Source organism: Pristis pectinata, chromosome 6, assembly GCF_009764475.1.
Source record: "Pristis pectinata isolate sPriPec2 chromosome 6, sPriPec2.1.pri, whole genome shotgun sequence".
Taxonomy (NCBI): domain Eukaryota; kingdom Metazoa; phylum Chordata; class Chondrichthyes; order Rhinopristiformes; family Pristidae; genus Pristis; species Pristis pectinata.
Genome location: NC_067410.1, coordinates 115,541,418 through 115,569,382, shown reverse-complemented (window position 1 = coordinate 115,569,382; position 27,965 = coordinate 115,541,418). Strand labels below are relative to the sequence as shown.

At 43.6% G+C, this 27,965-nt stretch overlaps 2 protein-coding genes across 4 annotated transcripts in view; one reads left to right on the top strand and one right to left on the bottom strand.

Moving 5' to 3' along the window:
- Positions 1-385, top strand: part of lrrc31 (leucine rich repeat containing 31) — a 54,914-nt gene extending 54,529 nt beyond the window's left edge. Inside the window, exon 9 of the mRNA XM_052018471.1 lies at positions 62-385. Within this exon, the coding sequence (XP_051874431.1) occupies positions 62-381 (320 nt within the window). The 3' untranslated portion in view covers positions 382-385. The remainder of the gene's footprint in view (positions 1-61) is intronic.
- A 62-nt stretch (positions 386-447) lies between these two features.
- LOC127571774 (leucine-rich repeat and IQ domain-containing protein 4-like) overlaps positions 448-27,965 on the bottom strand; it is a 33,489-nt gene continuing 5,971 nt past the window's right edge. Inside the window, exons 3-6 of one of the 3 annotated variants that reach the window (XM_052018467.1) lie at positions 18,682-18,855; positions 12,512-12,650; positions 9,018-9,214; positions 448-2,506 (exon numbers count right to left, since the gene is read on the bottom strand). In XM_052018467.1, the coding sequence (XP_051874427.1) occupies positions 2,381-2,506; positions 9,018-9,214; positions 12,512-12,650; positions 18,682-18,855 (636 nt within the window). In that variant the 3' untranslated portion in view covers positions 448-2,380. Of the gene's footprint in view, positions 2,507-9,017; positions 9,215-9,415; positions 9,495-12,511; positions 12,651-18,681; positions 18,856-27,965 lie in introns of all 3 variants that reach the window. The other 2 variants (XM_052018470.1, XM_052018468.1) reach the window with 2 other exon arrangements.

Sequence of the window (27,965 nt, the reverse complement as noted above, 5' to 3'; positions counted from 1 at the left end):
TCCCTCATGAAATGTGGGACAAAAAAGATCTAACTCACTCCAGCCTTTGCTTTCTCTTTAGTGTCCCTCTCATGTGCCGGATTTCTATCAAGCCTCGAAATGCTGCATTTAACATATAATAACACAGTCGATGACCAATCATGGGTGATGTTTTTCCAGGAAATAAATGGGCTGAAGGCCCTCTCTGAACTGGACATTGGCCTAATGCCTTTAAGTCATCGAGAATGCAGCCCCTGGTTGGCTGTCCTACTTTGCTGTCTGTCTCGGCTTCCCTCACTCTTGGAATTGGGGATGCACCACTGGGTCATCACTGCTTCACAATGTGAGCTTCTGGACACCTTCAACAAGCAAAATCAGCGGAATATCCATTTTACGTATTAGTCTGTCAGAAATAAACATTGAAAGGTGAACTGCTGGACGTGGACTAATACAAATCACCGGTAATTTAAAAATTGACCCAGTCATGGTTAAAGTAATTCAACTTTAGGTAACCTTCCACACCATTCAGTCCTAATACTGATTCTGGTTCAATACATCCTTCCATTCCTCCAAAATTCATCTGTACACTCAGTTGACGAGGCTGTGGGTAAATTAAGTGGCACTATCACGCTCCATTAAAGAATAATTGTATAGGATGCAGATACTGGAGAAAATAAGGTTTGGAAGGGGTGGGAGAACTTGATGTGGCCATTCTGAAACAGTCTTTGAAGCTGGAGAGTATGCAGGGCTACCCTACCATACTTGTCAAGATGCCTGCATATCATTGGCATTCAAAATGCTTGCTCTAGTAATATAGCTCAATGGTTTTGGTTCATTTATTTATTTTTGGTGAATTATGATTAATGCCATAAAAATTTTCCAATAAGACTTTCCACCTGCTTACCTTGATTCCCTGAAACTAAATCCAGAATGGAATCCCACTCTCATCCCATCTAGTTGAATAATTGCTTTAAATAAATTCTCCAGATTGCAATTTAAGAAATCTGTGGCCTCTGTATCCCAGTTAATATTAGTCAGAGTTGTACAGCAGCAGTGCGCACTTTGGCCCAGCATGTCCATGTCAACTTTTTAGCCCATCGACACTGGGTCTGTATCCTTGCTGATTTAAGTGCCTGTCTAATTGCCTCTTAGACATTGCATCTGATTACACCAACTCCTCCCGAAGTGCATTTCGGATATCAATCACTCTGGTGTTGGGGTGGACCTTACTCCTCCAATTCCCTTTCTCTCCTTCCTCTCACCTTAAATCTACACCCTTCTTGTTTTTTTTTAATAACGTGAATTGAAATACCCCACTGTTAATCCTGTTATTTTTGCACATTAAAACCTTTCATACTAATTTGCTTTTCTGTATAGTCAGACAGTTTGGAAGATCCAAATTCCCAACAATAACAACAGTCCTGTCCTCAAGCTATCTTTCTGTCAGTGCATCTGAGTTGTTCATTGCCTGGCACCTGTGGGGCAGGCACGGTAGTGTAGCAGTAATGCTATTACAGTGCCAGCGACCAAGGTCATGGCTGATCTTTTACCTCAGTGCTACCTTCCTAGGCCAAATCTGTTTCCCTTGATTCTCTTAATGTTTAAAAAAATTATTGATGTCTGTCTTAAATTATACTCAACAAATGATCCTCTACAGCTCTCTTGGATAGTGAATTTCAAACATTCATTACTTTCTGTGTGAAAAAGAAAGCGTGAAGGTCTTACTGCATGCAGGCATGGGCTATAGTTTCTGAGGTGTTACAAATGTTGCGCAATCATCACCAAACAAATATCCTGATGTTGTGGTCGAATAAAGGTCACTGATACAACTGATGATGGGCCCTACACCTCCCTGAGGAACCCTGCTGTCATATGCTGCCTTGATGGAGCTGAGTGGTTCTGATAAAACTCAGACTGGGCATCTGAGCAAGATATTGGCAAGTCCGTGCAGTTTGATGACATTATTAACAACTTCTGCACAGAAGTATTTTTTGCCCCGTCTACATTGTATGCACTGCAAAAACTTTATTTTTTTTCCTCTTACTTCAATAAAAAGTTAATTGATGAGATGCTGTGATTGGTTTGCTAACCAAACCCAAATTTACTATGTCTTAACGGGGGAGCAGACCATTTTACTAATGCTTTTCTCTTGTCTCCCATTGAAACTCAGTCCACTTAGCCAAATATTCCAAGTTTTCCTTGTCGCTACTTGCGTTGCCAGAATTAGCCCACAAGTAAGAGATAGCGAGTACTTTATCAGAAAGCAGCAGGATAACACCCAGCAACTACAGACTTGTGCCGCATCAGTAGTTTTTTTTTCCTTCCAAGTCCATAAACTAGAGGCCTAACATCAGAAGCTCCACTATTTTATGTGATTTGATTTCACAGTTTCTAATGTTTATTACTTTTTCTTTCCTTTGTTTATATTTTTCTTGTCCTTTTTCCCTTTCTTGTCTTTCTTTGGAAACAAATTTTGGAAAGGACCCAGTTCCTTCCGCACCATTAAGCCACGCCACCAAGCCTGGATCTGTTGGACAAAGGAAAGAAGATGGAATTAATAGTGAGTCTCTTGTTAGACATGATTTCTGAGCGTACGATGGATGGTACCTATTCAAGATAGTGCCACATCCAAGAAACAGGCTTATAAATTTGCCACAAATTACAAATAAAAACCAGAAAATGCAGGAACACATGGATCAGGAAAGCGCCATGGAAGGAAATAATGTTTCATGTCATTGACCCTTCATCAGAAACTTACAGACATGTTATAAAGTTGTACAAGATGGGAGTAGGCCTATTGGCCCACCTGTCCATTCTGCCCATCAAATCGTAGACTAATCACATTATACAACAAGCAATGGCTGGTCCACGCCGACCAAGATGTCCATCTAAGCTAGTCCCATTTGTCAGCATTTGGCCCATGACTTTCTAAACATTTCCGTGTACCTGTCCAACTGTCTTTTAAAAGTTATTATTATACCTGCTTCTACCACTTCCTCTGGCAGCTATTCCACATGGATACCACCCTGTGTGTGTTAAAAAAGTTGCCCCTCAAGTTCCTATTAAATCTTTCCCCGCTCACCTTAAACCTATGCCCTCTAGTTCTTGATTCTCCAACCCTGGAAAAAAGACTGAGCACATTCACCCTATCTATGCCCCGCATGATTTTATACACCTCTACAATATTACCTCTCGATCTCCTATGCTCCAAGGAATAGTCCTAGCCTGCCCAACCTTTCCCGATATCTCAGTCCCTTAAGTCCTGGCAACATCCATGTAAATCTTTTCTGCACTCATTCCAGTTTAATAACATCTTTCCTCGAGCAGGGTGTCCAACACTGAACACAATACTCCAAGTGCAGTCTGACCAACCTCCTGTAGAACTCCACCATGACCTCCCAACTATTATACTCAATACCCTGACCTATGAAGGCCACAGTGCAAAAGCCACCTTCACCGTCCTGTCTACCTGTGACTCCACTTTCAGGGAACCATGTACTTGTACTCCAAAGTCCCTCTGTTCTACAACACTCTGCAGGGCCCTACTGTTCACTGTGAAAGTCCTACCCTCCTTTGATTTTCCAAAATGCAAAACCTTGCACTTATCTGAATTAAACTCCATTTGCCATTCCTTGGCCCACTTACTCAGCTGATCAAGATCCCCCTGTAATTTTTGATAACCACCTTCACTGTCCATTACACCACCTACTTTACTGTCATTGGCAAACTTACTAACCATGCCTTGTACATTCTCATCCAAATCGTTGATACAGATGACAAACAACAATGGGCCCAGCACTGATCCCTGAGGCACATATTGATCTTCTTGGTCACGTCATCAAAAAACTTAATCAAGATATGATCTCCCATGCACAAGGCCACGCTGAAAACCCCTAATCAACCCCACAATTCCTTCTCTAGCCTCTTGGAGAATTGTCTACCTTCATGCATTTTAAGATGGCCACCATGTCATATTTAAAAGCCTCCCATTCGCCAGAGGTCCCTTTGCCACAAACAACCTACTCTAATCAACCTTTGCGAGCTCCTGTCTCATACCATTTCTGTTTTTATCGGCACCTGGTTTGGCAATGGCACCTCGAGAGTTGGTCTAGATACTTAAGTTGTGAGAGTCTCCACCACCGCCTCTAAGTGAAAATGTCCTGCCTTGTATTCCCTCTGAACATGTTGCAACTCAAACCAATGCCCACTGGTTATTGACACTGCTTGCATGGCAAAGGGTTTCCCACTGTCTACCCTATCTATGCCTTTCATAATTTTTCATACCTCTATCAGTCCTCACTTAGCCATTTCTGCTGGACTGAAAACAAACCCAGCCTATCCAGTCTCCCCTCATTACTGAAACATTCCATCCCCAGTAACAACCTCTTCACCTTCTCCACAGCAATCTCAAACTTTCTAATCTGGAGCAATCAGAACCGCACATGATATTCCAGTTGTGGCCTCACCAAGTGGTGGATGCAGAAACGACAACAACTTTTAAAGGGCATTTTAACAGGCACCTGAACAGGCAGGGAATTGAGGGATATAGACCATGAGCAGGCAGATGTGACTCATCACCAAACTCCGAGACCTGACACTCAACACCTCCCTCTGTAACTGGATCCTCGACTTTCTGACCAACAGACCACAATCAGTGAGGATAGGCAGCAACACCTCCAGAACGATTATTCTCAACACAGGTGCCCCACAAGGCTTCATCCTCAGCTCTCTATTCCCTATATACTCATGACTGTGTGGCCAGATTCTGCTCTTAACTCCATCTACAAGTTTGCAGATGATACCACCATAGTAGGCCGTATCTCAAACAATGATGAGTCGGAGTACAGGAAAGAGATAGAGAGCTTAGTGACCTGGTGTCATGACAACAACCTTTCCCTCAATGTCAGCAAAACAAAAGAGCTGGTCGTTGACTTCAGGAAAGGGGGCAGTGTACATGCACCTGTCTACATCAATGGTGCTGAGGTCAAGAGGGTTGAGAGCTTCAAGTTCCTGGGAATGAACATCACCAATAGCCTGTCCTGGTCAAATCACGTAGATGCCATGGCCAAGAAAGCTCACCAGTGCCTCTACTTCCTCAGGAGGCTAAAGAAATTTGGTTTGTCCCCTTTGATACTCACCAACTTTTATCGATGCACCATAGGAAGCATCCTATCTGGATGCATCACGGCTTGGTACAGCAACTGCTCTGCCCGGGACTGCAAGAAACTGCAGAGAGTTGTGGACACAGCCCCAGCACATAATGAAAACCAGCCTCCCCTCTTTGGACTCTGGTCTTTACCTCTTGCTACTTTGGTGAAGCAGCCAGCATAATCAAAGACCCCACCCACTCGGGTCATTCTCTCTTCTCTCCTCTTTCAGGTAGAAGATACAGGAGCCTGAGGGCACATACCACCAGGTTTAAGGACAGCTTCTATCCCACTGTGATAAGACTATTGAATGCTTCCCTTATTTGATGAGATGGACTCTGACCTCACGATCTACCTTGTTGTGACCTTATTGTCTACCTGCACTGCACTTTCTCTGTAGCTGTGACACTTTACTCTGTACTGTTATTGTTTGTACCTGTACTACATCAATGCATTCTGTACTAACTCAATGTAACTGCATTGTGCAATGAATTCACCTGTATGATCGGTATGCAAGACAAGTTTTTCACTGTACCTCAGTACGTGACAATAATAAACCAATACCAATATCACGATAACTGATATCATGGTCGCCACAGATATGGCGGACTAAAGGACCTGCTCCTGTGCTGTACTGTTTTATGGTCTAAGTACAGGAGGCAACAGACAGACAGCAGAGTGGGATGGGGATTTAAGGTGGCAGGCAGCAGAAGGTTCAGTGGACTGAATGCGGGTTTCCAGCAGAGCCATTGCCCAGTTTGTGTTTGGTTTCTCCACTGTAAAGGAGACCATGGTGTTGAATTCTACAATTTCAGCTAACTTGATTTCTGTCTGTGATCTTGGCTCAGCTTGGAAGTTGTTTTTCACCTTTTTTTTTGCCTTTTGGGGTGGAGGAGAAAGAACAAAGAACCTAGATAAACAAAGGACTGCAGATGATGGAATCTAGATGAAAAACACGATGACGTTGGTGGAACTCAGCAGGTCAGGCAGCATCCATGGAGAAAAGCAGGCGGTCAACGTTTCGGGTCAGGACCCTTCTTCAGGACTGAAGATAGGAAAAGGGGAAACCCAATATATAGCAGAGCAGTGATAGGTGGACAAAAGAGGGGAGGCAGGTGGGCACAAGATGGTGATAGGTAGATGCAGATAAGAGAGCAATGTTCCAAGATGGAAAAATCAGGTGCTGTTCCTCCAGTTTGCACTTGGAATTCTCCTGGTACCTTACCTGCATCTACCTATCACCACCCTGTGCCTACCCTGCTTCCCCTCTTTTGTCCGCCTATCACTGCTGTACTTTTCCTTCCTATATATTGGGCTTCTCCTTTTCCTATCTTCAGTCCTGAAGAAAGGTTCTGACCTGAAACGTTCACCGCGTGCTTTTCTCCACGGATGCTGCCTGACCTGCTGAGTTCCTCCAGCATCATCGTGTTTTTCATTCACAAAGAACCTAGATCATCGGACAGTAGAGACAAGACCATGCCCTTTGGCCTATGACATTTGTGTTGACCATTATTGCCATCCTAACCTACTGCCATCTTCCCGCACATGGTCTGTATTCCTCCTTTCCCTGCCTGTTCATGGTCCAAATGTGACCAAACCAAAGTTTTATACAGCTGTCTCCAGCACCTCCCCTGCCAGTGCGCTCCAGACACTACTACTGTTTATATAAAAAGTGTCTCATAAATCTCCTTTAAACTTTCCCCCACTCGCCTTGAATGCTAGTCCTGCTAGTATTTAACACTTCTACCCTGGGAAAAAAATTCCAACTGTCTACCCTATCTATCCCACAAACTTTATAAACTTTTATCAGGTCTCTCGAGCCTTTGACATTCCAGAGAAAACAACCCAAGTTTGTCTAACCTCTTCTTTTAGTTCGTACTCTCTAATCCAGGCAGCATCCTGGTGAACCTCTTCTGCAACCTGTCCAAAGCTTCCACATCCTTCCTATAATGGGGTGACAAGAGTTGCATACAATACTCCAAGTGCGGCCTAACCAAAGTTTTACTTAGGTGCAACATGACTTCTTCATTCAGTGCCCCAACCAAATAAGGCAAGCATGCTGTATGCCTTCTTTATCACCTTACTGTGTTGCTACTTTCAGAGAGCTAAGGACTTGGACCCCAAGATTCCTCTGTATCTCAAAAGCAGGGGAATGGAAGAATATGGATTAATACACAAAAGTGCTGGAGGAACTCAGCAGGTCAGGCAGCATCTATGGAGGGAAATGAACAGTCGACGTTTCGGGCCAAGACCCTTCATCAGAACTGGAAAGAAAGAAACTAGAATAAAAGGGTGGGGGGAGGGGATGGAGCATGAGCTGGTGGGTGATAGGTGAGTCCAGGTGAGGGGGGCGGGAAGATGGGTAGGTGGGGGGGGGGGGGGGGTAAGGAGTGGGAATGATGTGAGAAGCTGGGAGGTGAGAGGTGAAAGAGGCACAGGGCTGAAGAAGGTGGAATCTGATAGGAGAGGACAGTAGACCATGGAATAAAGGGAAGGTGGGGAACCTCTGAGGAAGATGTGGGTGATGGGCAGGTCGTGATGGTGGGGGAGGGGAAAGGGTAATGGGGCCAGAGAGATAAGAGAAAAGAAAGGGGGTGGGGTAAGTGGAGACAGAGGAAGGGGTTACCAGAAGTTAGAGAAATTGATGTTGATGCCGTCAAGTTGGAGACTCCCAAGATGGGATATGAGGTGTTGTTTCTCTAATCTTGCCTCAATGTGGCAGTAGAGGAGGCCGTGGACAGACATGTCAGTGTGGGAATCAGAAGTGGAATTAAAATAGCTGGCCACTGGGAGATCCCGGCTGTCGCGGCGGATGGAGCGAAGGTGCTCAACGAAGCGACCACCCAATCTGCGTCAGGTCTCACCGATGTAGAGAAGGTTGGACCAGGAGCACTGGATGCAATAAATGACAACGGTGGATTCACATGTAAAGGACTGTCTCACCTTGAACAGTGGTGAGGGAGGATGTGTAGGGTCAGGTGTAACATTTGGGACCGTTGCAGGGATGAGTGCCTGGAGGGGGATTGGTGGGGAGGGATGAGCGGACAAAGGAGTCGTGGAGAGAGCGATTCCTGCGGAAAGCAGAGAGGGGAGGGGAGATGTGCCTGGTGGTGGGATCCCACTGGAGATGGCGGAAGTTGCGGAGAATATGTTGGATACAGAGGCTCGTGGAGAATATTGAATATATATAGATAGATAGATATGTAGTTAAAATTGGGATCATGGCCAGTGCAGACATGTACAGGAAAATTTTCTCAAGTAACATGCAGATGGCCCCAGTAAAAAGGGGCAATACTCGGCCTCCTCTTGGGAAATGATGCTGGGCAATTGTCTGAAGTGCTTCTGTCTGAAGTGACCAGTGGCCATAATTTGATTAGTTTTAAAACAGTTATGTACCTTGGTACATGTAACAATAATAAACCAATTTACCACACTTCCTGTAATGGGGCAACCAGAACTGCACACAATAGTCCAAATATGGCCTGACCAAAGTTTTATATAGCTGCAACTTCCTGACTTGCCAACCGACTGTTCCACTTTCTATTTCCCACTTCCACACAGTTCATTTATTTTCATCCACTCACTGAAATTCTGCTCTGCAGATTTCCTCTACCCCATAATCTATGTCAGGTTGGACAGTTCATCACTGTGTGAGGTATTGGCCCTGGGCCCAGTCTGGATCACTGGACTAGATACAGATTTAAATAAATTATCTCAGAATGATTGTTCTCCCTTTTAATCCAGGACTGCCTGGGCAGTAATTAGCCCAGGGAATCTGTTTTATACCCTGGTTTTGGGGATTATAGCAATCACACCAAATAGGAAGTGCTGCTAACAACCTGAGTGTTTTGCAGCTCTACTTTTAAATCTTAACAATACAATTCCCAGAACCTTTGTTGCATTGAGCTTTTGGATCTTCTTTGTCTGTAGGTATTGGAATATGGCAGAAACTCCCTGAAGGCATATTTCATCTAATGGCTTCTCCAATGGGTTTCTCTCCAGGGATAGAATTTCCAGATTTTGCAAATGATCCAAGTTTTCTGGGAGAAGAGATATTCGATTACAGTTCAGTAGAAGTTTCTGTAATCCTGTGGGAACATAACAAGTTTAAACAATATAAAAAGCTAATGTTAGCTGCACCCAATTTTAAAGTGTTTCCATTGCTTTCTATTGGGTCCTATCATACATTAAATTTATCCAGCTCTCTGCAGTGTTGATTGGAAATGAGATTTCAATATTAGGCACATTATATGCAATGTATTACATTGAAAGAAGTAGAAGCAACTCACCTGGAAAGAGTCTGGGTCAGGAAAAGAAATTGGAAGCTACGAGAGGTAATTGTGTCGAGGCCTCTTAACAGTGTAAATACTGTAGGACAGAATATAAATCAAGAAATAATGGGTGTTTATAAGATTGATGATTATAATCATCATATAATGTGGACAAATTGCACTGGCAAGGATAACCTTGAGGACTAGTTTATAGGGTGTATTTGGAATGGTTTCTTAAAGCAAAATCTTGAGGAACCAACCAAGGAGCTGGCTATTATGCAACGATGCAGGATTAATTAATAATCTTAGAGTAAAGGAACCCTTAAGGTCCTGGTAGAATTTCAAATTCAGTTTGTGGGTGAGACACTTGTCTGAAACTATTGTCTTAAAATTAAATTTTTTGTGTGAAAAAAAATTACATGTGTGGTCCATATCTGGAAGGAGCTGCCAGAGGAAGTGGTTGAGGCAGGTACATTAACAACATATAAAAGGAACTTGGACAGGTACATGGATAGGAAAGACTTAGAGGGGTCCGGGCCAAACTTGAACAAATGGGACTAGCTTAGATGGGCATCTTGGTCGGCTTGGACCAGTTAGGCCGAAGGGCCTGTTTCCATGCAGTGTGACCCGAAGATCTAAGGGCTAGGTTTTTTACACAGAGGGTGGTGGGTATCTGGAATGAACTGCTAGAGAAGGTGGTGGAGGCAGACATAATTACAACACTTATAAGGCATTTGGACAGGTGCACAGATAGGAAAGGCATAGAGGATACAGGCCGAATGGGTTTAGCATAGATAGGCATCATGGTTGACGTGGACAAGGCAGGCTGAAAGGGCCCATTTCTACGCTGTATGATTCATTGAGCTTCACAAATGACACACAAATTGCTGTTGTTAATAGATAAGGAGTGAGTCTCAGGCTACAGAACAATATTGACGAGGTGGTGAGAGGGGCAGAACAATGGCAGAAAAAAATTGAATCTTGAAAAATTGCATAGAGATGCTTTTTGGAAGGATTAATAAGGATGTGATATCCACAATTGAGGGTAAGGCTCTAGGGAATATTGAGGAACAGAGGGACCTTGGTGAACCTGTCCAAGGATCCCTGACGGCAACAGTGCAGGTAGATATTGTGAAGAAGGCGGCATACAGGATTGTTGCCTTCATTAGCTAGGGCATAGACTAAGTGCAGGGAGGTTATGGTACAAATGTATAAAGTACTAGTTAGGCCAATAACTGGGGCCAATAAAATGGCTAACATGAGGGGACATAGTTTTAAGGTGATTGGAGGAAGATATAAGGGGGATGTCAGACGTAAGTTTTTTACACAGAGAGCGGTGGGCGCGTGGAACGCACTGCTGGCAGAGGTTATGGGGGCAGATACATTCGGGACATTTAAGAGACTCTTAGATAGACACATGAATGATATAAAAATAGGGGGCTATGTGGGAGGGAAGGGTTAGATAGATCTTAGAGCAGGTAAAATGTTGGCACAACACTGTGGGCCGAAGGGCCTGTACTGTGCTGTAGTGTTCTATGTTCTAATATTCTGTGCATTTCTGATTGAGGCACTCTAAGAAAGACATGATTGCACTGGAGAGGGTGCTGAGGAGTTTTACCAGGATGTTGCTGGTGATGGAGCTCTTCAGTTATACAGAGAGACTGGGGAGAACATAGAACAGTACAGCACAGGAACAGGCCCTTTGGCTCACGATGTTGTGCCGAACTAATTAACCTGGTAATTTCAACGGTGGAACAGGCGGACGAAGTTATTTCGAACTCAACGGCTGTGAAGGCAGATGAAGGCTGCATCAAATCCATCAGCTCCAATTGTCAAGGTTTCCACGCCATTGGAATCAGTTGGTTGATTTGTGAAGTATTGTGTGCTTTTTGTAGTGCAACATCAAGTACACGTTGAACAAATACATGCACAGGCATCTCCGCTCCGTGGGCTTGAGAGCCCATAAATAGATCAATGGAACGAAGACCATCATCCTCGACCTTGAGGGATAGCCATGACCTAGTTATTAAATGCCTAACTAAACAAATCCCTCTTGCCTACACAATGTGCATATCTCCGCGCGCCCCCCCCCCACCCCCGGGCCCATTCTCTGCACATTCATGTGCCTATCTATCAGCCTCTTAAATACCTCTATCATATCTGCCTCCACTACCATCCCTGGCAGCACATTCCAGTCTGTTTTTACACTCTGTGTAAAAAAGAAACTTGCCTCATACATCTCCTTTGAACTTACCCCCTCTCACCTTAAATACATGCCCTCTAGTATACCAGCTGTCTATCTATGCATCTCATAATCTTATCAGGTCTCCCCTCAGCCTCCACTGCTCCAGAGAAAACAGTCCAAGTTTGTCTAACCTCTCCTCATAGCACGTGCCTGTAAACCAGGCAGAATCCTGGTAAATCTCTTATGCACCCTCTCCATAGCCTCCACATCCTTCCCATAATGGGGCGACTAGAACTGAATGAAATAGTCCAGATGTGGCCTAGCTCGAGTTTTATAAAGCTGCAACATAACTTCCCAACTCTTGAATTCAGTGCCTCAACCAATAAAGGCAGGCATGCCATATACCTTCTTTACCACCCTATCAACCTGTATAGCCACTTTCAGGGAACTATAGACTTGGACTCCAAGATCCCTCTGTACATCAACCCTATTTGGGTCTTGCCATTAACAGTGTACTGTCTCTTCACGTTTGATCTCTCAAAGTGCAACACTTCACATTTGGCCAGATTAACCTCCACCTGCCATTTCTCCGCCCATATCTGCAACTGATCCATATCCCACTATATCCTTTCGCAAACTTCTACACTGTCTACAACACCTCCAATCTTTGGATTGTCTGCAAACCTACTAACCCACCCAATTTGTTGGCCAGTTTGGACACATTAAGCCAAAGGGTCTGTTCCTATGCTGGTGAGTCTATGATTCTCCATTCCTATAACTGGTTAGCCTTGCAGTTCTGAACTGATCCTCAAATATTGCTCTCATAATTTTTCTCTGAATTTACTGGAAGAATTATTTCCACTTCCTGAGCTATCCTCAGCCTGGGCTGGAGATTGACACTGAGCTGAGGGGAAGATGGAACTGTGTACCGTGAATATCTGATATTGAGTCGGGAATCTTCAGCAGACGGTTTTCATGACAGTCAAGCACGGTCAGGTTCTGTAGCAACCCAATTGTTGATGGCAAAAACTCAATCTCATTGTTTTCAATATACAATTCCTTCAGGTTCTGCAAACACAAAACAAGTTCAGGCTGTAGTTAGATTGACTGTGATCTCTGGAATATTAAGCTTTACTATGCTTTCTTTTCCTTCTCTAACAGTAGTACAACTTGATCAAATATGATTCCAAGTTAGAAGCTTTAGGGATCCACTGCGAGTAGATATTCCCTAACTTTCATGGTGACTGGAAACTTTCAGAAAAGCCCCTGATGTCAGTGATGGCTTTTTAATTAAGATAGTTTGAAATTGGATTTCATCTTCTTTTGGTATGCTAAATATTTGCTGAAAATTGTACTAAGTTAGACCCTCCCTCAAATAATTGTGAAAGTGGGCAAAAGTTTGTTAGAAGCAGTAGTGGTTTGGACATAGAACCTGTGCAGTTCCCAGCAGGAGCTGATTATAAAGCTCACAGCTGCCACATATTACAATGCTGATCACTAGGAAGAGCATCAGATGTGAAAGAAACTCTCTCCGCAGCATCAACTAACATCAGTATAAAAGTGTCCATGGAGATGAAGGAAATCACAAGGTGCAGAAATGATTCATGAAGATATTACAGGGACTGGAGGGCTTGAGTTATAAGGAGAGGCTGGACAAGCTGGGACTCTGGGACTTATTTCCCTTGAACATAGGAGGCTGAGGAATGACCTTATATAAATTTATAAAATCATGAGTCAATATACAGAGGCCCCAATTTACCTAGGCAAGATGCTTTCAACCCATTGAAAAACTGAACCTCCTCTTGGGGAACGAGGCAGGGCAAGCAACTAAGGTGACAGTTAGGGAACACTTTGGCTTTAGCAACCATAATTCTATTAGTTTTAAGATAGTGATGGCAAAGGATAGGACAGGTCTGCAGGTTATGGTCCTGCAGAGGGACAATGATAGGATGCAGAGCTAGGCTGAGAGGCGGCAGATGGAGTTCAATCCGCAGAAGTGTGAGGTGGTACACTTTGGAAGGACAACTCCAAGGCAGAGTACAAAGTTAATGGCAGGATTCTAGGCAGTGTGGAGGAGCAGAGGGATCTGGGGGTCCATATCCACAGATCCCTGAAAGTTGCCTCACAGGTGGATAGGGTAGTTAAGAAAGCTTGTGGGATGTTAGCTTTCATAAGTCGAGGGATCGCGTTTAAGAGCAGCGAGGTAATGATGCAGCTCTATAAAACTCTGGTCAGACCACACTTAGAGTACTGTGTCCAGTTCTGGTCACCTCATTATAGGAAGGATGTGGAAGTGTTGGAAAGGGTGCAGAGAAGATTTACCAGGATGTTGCCTGGTTTAGAGAGTATGCATTATGAGGAGAGACTAAGGGAGCTAGGGCTTTACTCTTTGGAGAGAAGGAGGATGAGAGGAGACAGGATAGAGGTGTACAAAATATCAAGAGGAATAGATAGAGTAGACAGCCAGCACCTCTTTCCCAGGGCACCAATGCTCAATACAAGAGGGCATGGCTTTAAAGTAATGGGTGGGAAGTTCAAGGGAGATAATAGAGGAAGGTTTTTTACCCAGAGAGTGGTTGGGGCATGGAATGCACTACCTGGGACGGTGGTGGAGGCAGGTACATTGGTCAAATTCAAGAGGTTACTAGATAAGCATATGGAGGAATTTAAAATAGAGGGATATGTGGGAGGAAGGGGTTAGATAGTCTTAGGCGAGGTTTAAAGGTCGGTACAACATTGTGGGCCGAAGGGCCTGTATTGTGCTGTACTGTTCTATGTTCTAAACTCGAGCAGGGCTAATTTTGAGGTATTTAGGCAGGATTTAGTAGAGGTTGATTGGGTGAGCCTGTTTGAAGGGATAGGAATGAATGGCAAGTGGGAGGCTTTTAAGAGTGAGATATCAAGAGTCCAGGGGCAGCATGTTCCTGTTAGGGTGAAGCGTAAACTTGGCAAGTTTAGGGAATCCTGGCTGATGAGAGATAACGAGGCTCTGGTCAATAAAAAGAAGGAAGAATACATTGGGTTTAGGAGATCAGGGACGAGTGAATCCCTTGATGACTATAAAATGATTAAGAATATACTTAAAGAGGGAAATCAGGAAGACAAAGAGAGGGTATGGAATGGATCTGGCAGGTAAGGTTAAGGAAAATCGCAAGAAGTTCTATAGACATATTAAAAGGGTGGCTAGGGAGAGAGTTGGTCCCTTTAGAGATCAGCAGGGCTGCCTATGTCTTGAGCCACAGGAAATGAGTAGAGTTTTTAATGAATATTTCTCCTAGGTGTTTACTGAGGAGAAAATCATGGTTGCTCAAGAGAAGGAAAACAAGTAGAGATGTTTTGGAGAATATTCATATTACAAGGGAGGAGGTACTTGCAGCCTTACAGCATAGTAAGGTGGATAAATCCCCAAAGCCTGTCCGAGTACATCCTCGGACTTTGTGGAAGGCTAGAGAAGAAATTGCAGAGGCTGTTGCAGAGCTATTTGCTTCATCGTTAGCCACTGGTGAAGTCCCCGAAGACTGGAAGGTGGCTAATGTCATTCCGTTGTTACGAAGGATATCAAGGACAAGCCAGGGAACTACAGACTGGTCAGCCTGACATCAGTAGTGGGGAAGTTACTGGAGGGTATTCTGAGGGACAGGATCTACCAGCATTTGGATAGACATAGAGTCTGATCAGGAGGAGCCAGCATGGCTTTGTGTGTGGGAAGTCGTGTTTGACAAATCTTTTAGAGTTCTTTGAAGAGGTAACTAAAAGGGTAGATGAGGGTAGGGTAGTGGATGTTGTCTATTTGGACTTTAGCAAGGCCTTCGACAAGGTTCCACATGGCAGAATGGTCTGGAAGGTGAGGTTCCATGGAAGCCAGCAAGAGCTAGTTAGGTGGATTCAAAATTAGCTCGGAGGTAGGAAGCAGAGGGTGGTGGTTAAAGGTTGTTTCTCGGAATGGAGACCAGTGACTAATGGTGTGCCACAGGGGTCAATGTTGGGACCCTTGTTATTTGTTATTTATATAAATGATTTGGATGTGTGAGCCAGGATAGGGCTTATACTATGAATGGTAGGGCACTAGGGAGTGTAATGGAACAGAGGGACCTAGGAGTACAAGTGCATAGTTTGTTGAAAGCGGCGTCACAGGTAGATAGGGTGGTGAAAAGGGCGTTTAGCATGCTGCCCTTCATCAGTCAGTTTATTGAGAATAGGAGTTGGGATGTTATGTTGCAGTTGTATAAGTTGTTGGTGAGGTCACACTTGGAGTACTGTGTGCAGATTTGGTCACCCTGTTATTAAAAAGACGTGGTTAAGCTGGAAAGAGTGCAGGAAAGATTAACAAGGATGTTGCCAGGACTAGAGGGCTTGAGATATAGAGAGAAGTTGGCCAGGCTGGGTCTTTATTTTATAGGAGAATGAGGGAGACCTTATAGAAATGTTTAAAATTATGAGGCATAGATAAGGTGAATGGTAACAGTCTTTTCCCCAGGGTAAGGGAGTCCAAAACTGAGGGGCATAGGTTTAGGGTGAGAGGAGAAAGATTTAAAAGGGACCTGAGGGACAACTTTTTCACACAAAGAGGGTGCTGAGTATGTGGAACAAGCTGCCAGAGGAAGTGGTTGAGGCAGGTACAACAGTGTCATTTAAAAAGCACTTGGATAGGTACAAGGAAGGGAGGGGCCTGGAGGAATATGGGCTGAACGCGAGAAATTGTGACTAGTTGGGTGGGCATCGTGGTTGGCATGGATCTCTAAAGGTGACAGCACAGGTGAATAAGGCATATGAGGTGCTGGCATTTTAATCACAGGATACATAATATAAGAACATGGAGGTCATTATACAACTATATAAAACTTTGGTCAGGCCATAGCTGAAGTACTGTGTGGAGTTCTAGAAACATAGAAAACCTACAGCACAATTCAGGCCCATCGGCCCACAAAGCTGTGCCGAACATGTCCCTACCTTAGAAATTACTAGGCTTACCCATAGCCCTCTATTTTTCTCAGCTCCATGTACCTATCCAACAGTCTCTTAAAAGACCCTATTGTATCCGCTTCCACCACCGTTGCTGGTAGACCATTCCATGCACTCACCACTCTCTGAGTAAAAAACTTACCCCTAACATCTCTATACCTACACCCCAGCACCTTAAACCTATGTCCTCTTGTGGCAACCATTTCAGCCCTGGGGAAAAGCCACTGACTATCTACCCGATCAATACCTCTCATCATCTTATATACCTCTATCAGGTCCCCCCTCATCCTCCGTCACTCCAAGGAGAAAAGGCCGAGTTCCCTCAACCTGCTTTCATAAGGCATGCTCCGCATTCCAGGCAGCATCCTTGTAAATCTCCTCTGCACCCTCTCTATGGCTTCCACATCTTTCCTGTAGTAAGGTGACCAGAACTGAGCACAGTACTCCAAGTGGGGTCTGACCAGGGTCCTATATAGCTGCAACAATACCTCTCGGCTCCTAAATTCAATTCTCCGATTGATGAAGGACAATACACCATATGCCTTCTTAACCACAGAGTCAACCTGTCCAGCTGCTTTGAGCGTCCTATGGACTCGGACCCCAAGATCCCTCTGATCCTCCACACTGCCAAGAGTCCTACCATTAATACTGTACTCTGCCATCATATTTGACCTACCAAAATGAACCACTTCACACTTATCTGGGTTGAACTGCATCTGCCACTTCTCAGCCCAGTTTTGCATCCTATCTATGTCCCGCTGTATGACAGCCCTCTATACTATCCATAACACATCCAACCTTCTTGTCATCAGCAAACTTACTAACCCATCCCTCCACTTCCTCATCCAGGTCGTTTATAAAAATCACAAAGAGTAAGGGTCCCAGAACAGATCCCTGAGGTACACCACTGGTCACCGACCTCCATGCAGAATATGGCCCTTCAACAACCACTCTGCCTTCTGTGGGCCAGCCAGTTCTGGATCCACATTGCAATGTCCCCTTGGATCCCATGCCTCCTTACTTATTCAATAAGCCTTGCATGGGGTACCTTATCAAATGCCTTGCTGAAATCCATACACACTACATCCACTGCTCTCCCTTCATCGATGTGTTTAGTCACATCTTCAAAAAATTCAATCAGGCTCGTAAGGCAGGACCTGCCCTTGATAAAGCCATGCTGACTATTCCTAATCATATTACACCTCTCCAAATGTTCATAAATCGTGCCTCTCAGGATCTTCTCCATCAGTTTACCAATCACTGAGGTAAGACTCACTGGTCTATAATTTTCTGGGCTATCTCTACTCCCTTTCTTGAATAAGGGAGCAACATCCACAACCCTCGAATCTTCTGGAACCTCTCCTATCTCCATCAATGATGCAAAGATCATCGTCAGAGGCTCCGCAACCTCCACCCTTGCCTCCCACAGCAGCCTGGGGTACATCTCATCCATTGCCCCTGCATCGGAAGGATATGATTGCACTGGAGCAGGTGGAAAGAAGATTTAGCAAGATGTTGCCTGGGATGGAATAAAGCACAAGATAAAATTTTAAATATTTTCTGCATGAAACTTTGAACACACAAACCAATATCACCATGGCCAGCAGTAGATAGTATATAGTCTATCGTATTAATGATAACAGATGAAGAAATCAACCATATATCTATTCGCATTCATGAAGACCATTGCTTATCCTGTGCCTCATTCACAATGGTGACTGACCTGCATGTTGTCGGATACTATTAGTGCTGAACAGTCCATCGGTTTCAGCCTTGGAGCACTGAGCAACTAAGCATGGAATAATTCAAATATTTATAAACCACTGCTTATTATAGTGGCCCAATAATAATCAGGCTTCAACTTGGAAATTCACAATAATTTCTATTTGTCACATTTTTACTGACAGAAATACCTCAAGTTGTTCCTCATCAAATAACGAAATATTGAGCTCCACACCAAAACTTTGCCTTAGGTGCTTTTCTGAAGTCCCAATCATTCCCGTAGGAACCTTGAGCCTCAGATAGCAATTGGGTGAATTGCAACCAGTTCTCAGAACTGTGCTCCAAAGCCATCCAGCCAGATCTGATCCTGCTACAGCTCAGTGAGAAGTCACTCCAACAGTCTTCTGCCTCTTACCACAAGTTGGGAGATCTCCTCTGGTACATGGGTTAATTTCATCCCATGATCTTGTCCCAAGTACAATTTCTCTAGAGAATCAATGAAGCAAATCTCCTGTGGAAAGGCCCGGAACCTGTTTCCAGTCAGACCGAGAATCTTTAGCTTAGTTAAGTTCTTTATTTCTGGAGCCACCTGCAAATGACATGAGGTTTTAGTTGCTTTCTTGAGAGCTGTGGGGAGTGCAAAAATTGCTAGTATTGCAATGAGAATGTTACCAGGACTCGAGGGATTGACTTATAGGGAGAGGTTGGACAGGAGCACAGGAGACTGAGAGGTGATCTTACAGAGGGGTATAAAACATGGTCAGAGAATGGGTGAATGTGCAGTCTTTTACCCAGGGAAAGGGAATCAAAAGGTCATAGGTTTAAAGATTTAAAAGGGAACTGAGGGGCAACTACTTCATGTAGAGGGTGTTGCATATGTGGAATGAACTGCCCCAGGAAGAGGTTGAGGCAGGTACAATAAGAACACTTAAAAGACACTTGGACAGGTACATGGATAGGAAAGGTTTAGAGGGATATGAGCCAAACAAAGATAAATGGGACTGGTTTAGATGGGCATCTTTTTCTGCCAAAGGTCCTGTTTCGTGCTGTATTACTCTACCACTCTAAATCAGCAGGACCCTTAAGGAATATAAAGGAATCATGAAAGAACTCAGGCAGGGAATCAGGAGGGACAAAAGGGGCTATGAAATTTCCTTGGTAAGTTGTATTAAGGAAAGTCTCAAGGCATTTTATGCATACATTAAAAACAAGAGGGTAACTAGGGAGAATGTAGGACCACTCAAGGATAAAGGAAGAATTTTATGACTGGAGCCAGAGGATATGGGTGAGGTACTAAATGAGTACTTTGTGTCAGTATTCACCAAGAATGACTTGGAGATCAGTGTTTAAGTAATTTAGGGCATGTTGAAAAGGAGGTGGTGCTGGGTCTATTAAAGAACATTAAGGTGGATAAGTCCCAAAGGGATCTATCCCAGGTTATTGGGAGAAGTAAGAGAGGAGATTTGCTGGGCCTTGACAAAGATCTTTGTATCCTCTCTACCCACAGGTGAGGTCCCAGAGCACTGGAGAGTGGCCACTGTTGTTTCTTTGTTTACAAAGGCCAATAGGAATAATCCAGGAAATTATAGGGTTGTGAGACTCACATAACTGGAAGGAAAGCCATTGGAGAGAATTCTTAGGGATAGGATTTACTCATATTTGGAAAAGCATGGCCTTATTAGGGAATAGTCTGTTTTACTAAGACACAAGAAATTCTGCAGATGCTGGAATCTGGAGCAATACACAAAAAGTGTTGGAGGAACTCAGCAGGTCAGGCAGCATCTATGGAGGGAAATAAACAGTCGATGTTTCGAGCTGAGACCCTTCATCAGGACTGGAAAGGAAGAGGGCAGAAGCCAGAATAAGGAGGTGGGGGGAGGGGGAGGAGCACACGCAGGCAGGTGATAGGTGAGTTCAGTTGATAAGTGAGCCCAGGTGAGAGGGGAAAGGTGGGTAGATGGGGGAGGGGGGAAGATTAATAAACTGGGAGGTGATAGGTAGAAGAAGGAATCCGGGAGGAGAGGGTAATGGGCTGTGGAATAAAGGATGGAGGAGGGGAGGAGAGGAGGAGAGGAGATGGGCAGGTCATCAAGGTGGAGTAGGGAGCCACAGGAATAAGGGAAGACAAAGGAGTGAGGGGAAGAAAAAGAAGAGGTAGGGTTACCGGAAGTTAGAGAAATCGATGTTGAGGCCATCAGGTTGGAGGCTCCCAAGGCAGAATATGAGGTGTTGTTCCTCCAATCTGCATCCGGCCTCAATGTAGCAGTAGAGGAGGCTGTGGATAAACAGGTCAGCATGGGAGTGGGATGTGGAATTGAAGTGGGTGGCCACTGGGAAGTCCTGGCTGTTGTGGCAGACAGAGCGAAGGTGCTTGATGAAGCAGTCACCCTATTACTAACAAGATTAACATGCATGGGATATCTATCAGGGCAGAGAAGTGGCAGATGGAGTTTAAACTGGGCCAGTGTGAGGTGGCTTTGGGAGATCAGATGTAAGGGGAAAATCTACAATAAATGGCAGGGCCCTTAGGAGCATTGATGTACAGAGGGAAATAAGAGTAGAGAGTAATAAGGAAGTGGCAGAGAGAGTAAACATATATATTGTTTCTGTCTTCACAGAAGAGAAAATATCACTAAAACAGAGAAGAACTACAGATCTCCAGTCCATGAGGAACTTAAAGAAATTATCAAAAATTAGTAGTGAAAAATCTGTAGCACTGAAAAGCTGTAAATATCCAGGACCTGATGGTGTTCATTCCAGAGTTTTGAACAAGAATACTATGATAATAGTGGACATACTGCTTTCAAATTTCTATTGATTCTAGAATGTTTTCCACAGTCCAAAAATATATATCAAATATACCCTAACAACAGGTGACCCCCATGTTACTCACGCGTCATCTGTACACAGAGTCTTAGAGCATGGAAACAGGCTCTTCAGCCCAACTGGTCCATGCCGACCAGCATTCCCATCCAAGCTAGTCTTTTAAATGTTGTTAATGTACCTATCTCAATCACTTCCACTGGCAGCTTATTCCATTAACTGACCACTGTGTGACAAGGTTGCCCTTCAGATTCCAATTAAATTTCTCCCCTCCCACCTTAAACCGATACCCTCTAGTTCATGACTTCCCTTCCCTGGGAAAAAGACTGTGTGCATTCACCCTATCTACGTCCCCCATGATTTTATACACCTCTTTAATGTCACCCCTCATTTTCCTACGCTCCAATGAAAAAAGTCCCAACCTGCTCAACCTCTCTCCATAACTTAGTCCCTCGAGTCTGGGCAACATCCTTGTAAATCTCCTCTGCACCCTTTCCAGCTTAATGGTATCTTTAATGGTATCTAATGTCAGGGTGACCAAAACTGAACATAATACTCCAAATGCTGCCTCACCAACAACTGTAACATAACATCCCAGCTTCTATACTCAGTGCCCTAACTGATGAAGGCCAACATGCCAAAAGCCTTCTTCATCACCTTGTCTACCAACGACACCACTTTCAGGGAACCATGTACTTGTACTTCTAAGTACCCCTGTCCTACAACACTCCCCAGGACACCACCGTTCACTGTGGAAGTCCTAATCTCATTTGGTTTATTATTATTGTCACTTGTACCGAAGTACAGTGAAAAACTTGTCTTTAATACCATTCGTACAGATCAATTCATTATACAGTGCATTGAGGCAGTACAGGGTAAAAACAATAACAGAATACAGAGGAAGTACAGTGCAGGTAGACAATAACATGCAAGGTCATAACAAGGTAGATTGTGAGGGCAAGAGTCCATCTCATGGTATAATGGAACCGTATAAGTCTTTGTCCGTATTTGTCTTCCCATAATGTAACTTCTCCCACTTATCCAAATTAAACTCCATTTGCCATTCCTCAGCCCACTTACCCAGCTGATCAAGATTCCTCTGTAAATCCTGATAACCATCTTCAATATCAACACCACCACCTATTTTAGTATCATCTACAAACTTACTAATCATGCCTTGAATAATCTTTTCCAAATCATTGATATAGATGACAAATAGCAATGGGCTTAGCACCGATCCCTGGAGAACACCATTTGTCACGGGCCTCCAGTCCTAAACATAACCTTCCACCATCACCCTCTGCTTCCTAACATCAAGCCAATTCTGTGTCTAATTAGCCAGTTCCCCCTGGATCCCAGGCAAACTAACTTTCCAATCAGCCTACCATGTGAATCTTATCAAAGGCCTTACTGAAGTCCACATAGACTACGTCTACCACCCTGCCTTCATCAACCTTTTTGGTTACTTCTTCAAAAACTCAATCAAGTGTCAAAAAACAGGAGTAGAGAAAATGCTGGAACCTATTAATAAGTGGTAATAGGAGGATACCAATAACAATAGGATTGGATTTATGAAAGAGAAATTACATTTGATATTACATTTGTACTGTGTCCAGTTCTGGTCACCTCATTATAGGAAGGATGTGGAAGCGTTGGAAAGGGTGCAGAGGAGATTTACCAGGATGCTGCCTGGTTTAGAGAGTATGGATTATGAGGAGAGACTAAGGGAGCTAGGGCTTTACTCTTTGGAGAGGAGGATGAGAGGAGATATGATAGACGTGTCCAAAATATTAAGAGGAATAGATAGAGTGGACAGCCAGCGCTTCTTTCCCAGGGCACCAATGCTCAATACAAGAGGGCATGGCTTTAAAGTAATGGGTGGGAGATATCAGAGGAAGGTTTTTTACCCAGAGAGTGGTTGGGGCATGGAATGCGCTGCGTGGGGTGGTGGTGGAGGCAGCTACATTGGTCAGATTCAAGAGATTACTGGATAAGCATATGGAGGAATTTAAAATAGAGGGATATGTGGGAGGAAGGGGTTGGATAGGCGAGGTTTAAAGGTCGGCACAACATGGTGGGCCGAAGGGCCTGTATTGTGCTGTACTGTTCTATGATTCTATGATATGTCTGACTTGTGAGAATAGGCAAGGGTGAACTAGTTGATTTGACGTATACTTTCAGAAGCCCTTCAATAAGGTGCCATGCAAGGGATTATTAAACAAATTTGGAATGCATAATATTGGGGGCAACATATTGACATGGATTGAGTGTTGGTTAATAGAAGTGAGTAGGAATAAATGGGTCAGTGTATAAGGCTCTGATCACTGAGTATCGCGTGGATCAGTGGTTGGGCCTCAGCTGTTGATGGTCTGTATCAATAATTTGGATGAAGGGACCAAGTATAATAAACTAAGAAATACCACCCTCTTAGTGAAGAAACTACTCCTCATCTCACTTAAAAATCTACCCCTTATCTGCAAACTGTGCCCCCTGGTCCTAAAGTCCTCAGTCAGGGGACATGTCCTCCCTGCATCTAGCCTGTCAAGCTCTTTAGCAATATTATAAGTTTCAATAACATCTTTCATCCTCCTAAACTCAAAAGAATACAGTCCTATTCTACTCCACCTCTCTTCACATGCCATCCCTGTAAACAGACTAATGAATCTTCACTAAACTCCCTCTATAAGAACATCCTTTCTCCAGTAAGGAGACCAAACTCTACATCTTAACACCATGCGCGACCTCACCAAGCCCCATACAATCGCAATAAGTCTTCCTTACTCAGTGCAGATCGGTAGTAACATCTCCTCCTCACTGACAATCAACACAGGCGCACCTCAGGGATGCATGCTTAGCCCACTGCTCTACTCTCTCTCTACACTCATGACTGTGTAGCTAGGCACAACTCAAACGCCATCTATAAATTTGCTGGAGTTTGAGGAGATTTGGTATGTCACCAAGGACTCTTACAAATTTCTACAGATGTACAGTGGAGAGCATTCTGACTGGTTGCATCACTGCCTGGTATGGAGGCTCCAATGTGCAGGATCAAAAGAGGCTGCACAGGGTTGTAGACAACCCTCCCCGCCATCGAGGACATATTCAAAAGGTGGTACCTCAAGAAGGTGGCATCCATTATTAAGGACCCTCACCACCCAGGACATGCCCTCTTCACATTACCACCATCGGGGAGGAGGTATGGGAGTCTGAAGACCCACACTCAACGTTTCAAGAACAGCTTCTTCCCCTCTGCCATCAGATTTCTGAATGGCCCATAAACCCATGAACACTACCTCATTGTTTCTCTTTTGCACTATTTATTTCTGTAACTTACAGTAATTTTTATGTCTTTATGTCTTGCACTGTACTGGTGCCACAAATCAACAAATTTCACGACATATGTCGGTGATAATAAACCTGATACTGATTCTGGTTCTAATCATGTAATAGAGGCTGAAGTACCATATGCCTTCCTAAATTCTTGCTGCAGCTGCATGGTGGCCTTCAATGATTTGCGTACAAGCACATCTAGGTCCCTTTAAATATCAACACTACCCAATCTCTCACCATTTAACAAAATTTGTACTAGTGAGACAAAGCTAAGAGGCAGTACAGTCTGCGAGGAGGAAGCAGAGATATTTCTAGGTGATATAAACAAGTTGAATGAATGGAAAAGAACATAGAAGACAGAATATAATATGGAAGAATTGCATTTCTTATTAAGGAGAACATGACAGTAGTCCGAGATTAAATTAGTGAGGGATCATCCAGTGAGGCTTTATAGGTGGACCTGAGAAATAAGAAGGGGATAATCACCTTGTTGGTCAACAGGAATTAGAGGAACAAACATACAGTGAGATTATGTAGATGTACAAATATGCAGTGACCAGAGTACATGCTTTTAAGGTTAGAGGGGGGAAGTAGTGGAAGAGGCACTTTGGTGGAGTTTAAGAGGCTTTTAGATAGATACATAAATAGGAAGGGATATGGATGATACATAGGAGGAGGGCATTTAGTATAAATTGGCATCAAGATCAGCACAACATTGTGGGCTGAATGCCTGTCCAGTGCTGTACTGTTCTATGTTCTATTGTGGAGAGTTGCAATAGGGTTGTCATAGTAGGGATATTAACTTTCCCAATATAGACTAGGTCTGCCGTATTGCTAAGGGCTTAGGTAAGATGGAATTTGTTTAGTGTAATCAGGAAAGTTTCCTCAGGCAATATATAGAGGGCCCTACTATGGAGAGGGCAAAGCTTGACTTACTCTTGGGAAATAGGGCAGAGCAAGTGACTGAAGTGTCAGTGGGACTATTGACCATAGTTCTATTAGTTTTTAAAAAGTTATGGAAAAGGATGGAAATGGCCCACAAGTTGAAGTTCTAAATTGGGGCAAGGTAGATTTTAATGATATTAGACAGGAACTTGCAAAAGTTCATTGAAGTATGTTGTTTGTGGGCAGAGGGATGTCTGGCAAGTGAGATGCTTTTAAACGTGGGTTAGTGAGAGTTCAAGGTCTGCATATTCCCATTAGAGTGAAGGGCAAGGCTGGCAGGAGTATGGAACACAGGAGCAGGGATAAGAAGAGATATTAAGGCTGTGATCAGGAGAAAAAAAGGAGGCAAGGGTCAGGTACAGGCAACTGAAGTCAAATGAATCGCTTGAATGTCGTGGTTGCAGGAGTACACGTTAAGAAGGAAATCAGGAGGGCAAAAAGCAAGTATGAGATAGCTTTGGCAGAGAAGTTTAGGGAGAATCCAAAGAGATTTTATATATTAAAGGAAAGAGAATAACAAGGGTGAGAATAGGGCCCATCAAAGACCAAAGTGGACATCTCTGTGTGGAACCGCAGAAGATGAGCAAGGTCCAGGAAATATTAATATTTCTCCTGTTTTTACGATGGAAAAAGACATGAAGACTTCAGAACTAGGAGAAGTAAATGGGGAGGTCTTGGGGATAGTCAACATTAGAGAAGGTGCTGGATGTCTTAAAACATATGAAGGTAGATAAATGTCTGTGGTCTGATCAGGTATCTCCAAGAACACTGTGAAAAGCTAGAGAAGAAATAGCAGAAACCCTGGCTGAGATACAGTATATGCATCATTGTTAGTGTGATAGAGTTATACAGCATGGAAACAAGCTCTTTGGCCTAACTCATCCATGCCAACCAAGGTATCTTCGTGAGCTAGCCCCATTTGCCTGCATTTGGCCCATATCCCTCTAAAGCTTTCCTAACTATGTACCGTCCAAATGTCCTATAAGTGTTGTAATTGTACCTGCTTCTACCACATTCTCTGGCAGTTTGCTCCATATATCCAATACCCTCTGTGTGGGAAAAAAATCTCTCAGGTCCCTTTTTAATTCTTTCCCCTCTCACCTTAAACCTGTGCCCTCTAGTTTTAGACTCCCCTAACCTGGGAAAAAGACTGTGACCATCCATCTTATCAATGCCCCTCATGATTTGATAATCTTCTTTAAGATCACCCCTTAGCCTCCTTTGCTTCAGAGAAACCAGCCCCAGTCTGATCAGAATCTCCTTATAATTCAAACGCTCCAGTCCTGGCAACATCCTTGTAAATTTTTTCTGCACTCTGTCCAGCTTAATCACATCTTTCCCTGAGAATGACAACCAGAACTGCACAAAATATTCCAGTTGTGGTCTCATCAATGTCTTGTACAGCTGTAACATGACATCCCAGCTCTGGTACTCATGGTCCCATCTGCTGAAGGCTTCACCACCTTGTATACCTGTTCTACAACACTTCCCAGGGCGCTGTATGGTAATAGAATGAAAATCATAAAGGTTCTACTAAGAGGAGTAATCAGCCCAGTCAAATTCTTGTTAAAGCAGTGAATAAAATCTACATTTTGTTTTGATGTTGTATATCATTCCTGGGGATAGCAAAGGATGTATGCACATATTGATAATTTGCTATGCCTATTAGTAGCAATGTGATTGCACTATCTAAGCACACAAGTTGTGTTGTCTTCTTGCTTATTGCAGGTACAACATAGTCCTCTACTTGTGTGTGGTGGGAGTATATTAAAAGAACTTTCAAAGCACATTGTCACAACATTTAAAATTGATCATTTGTCTAACAAATCCTGAGAGCCAATGAGGCTTCTGAAAAACAATTAGGAGTAAAAATTTAAAAAACTGCAAATACTAGAAAACTAAAATAAAAATAGAAAACGGGTGATGGGATGACGGGTGACGGAAAACGGGTGATCACATGGGATCCAGGGAGTGCTAGCTAATTGGATACAGTATTGGCTTGATGGTGGGTAGTGACGGGTGAAGTGCCAGAAGACTGGAGGGTGGCAAATGTTGTGCCTCTATTTAAGAAGGGCTGCAAAGAAAAACTTGGGAACTATAGACCAGTAAGCCTAACATCTGTGGTAGGTAAATTACTAGAGGGGATTCTGAGGAATAAGATATACATGTATTTGGAAAAACAGGGATTGATTAGGGATAGCCAGAATGGCTTTGTTTGTGGGAGATCATGTCTCACAAATTTGACTGAGTTTTTTAAAAATATAACCAAGAAGGTTGATGAGGGCAGGACAGTAGACGTAGTCTGTATGGACCAGAAAGGCCTTTGATAAGGTACTGAATGGTAGGCTGCTCTGGAAGGTTGGATTACATGGGATCCAGGGGGTGCTAGCTAACTGGATACAGTATTGGCTTGATGGTGGAAGTAGAGGGTGATGGTAGTAGTTTGTTTCTTGGACTACTGGCATGCTTCAAGGGTCGGTGCTGGGTCCGTTGTCTGTCATCTATATCAACAATTTGGATGAGAATGTACAAGACATGGTTAGTACGATACATATGACACTAAAATAAATGGTATTGTAGACAGCGAGAAGGTTATCAGGA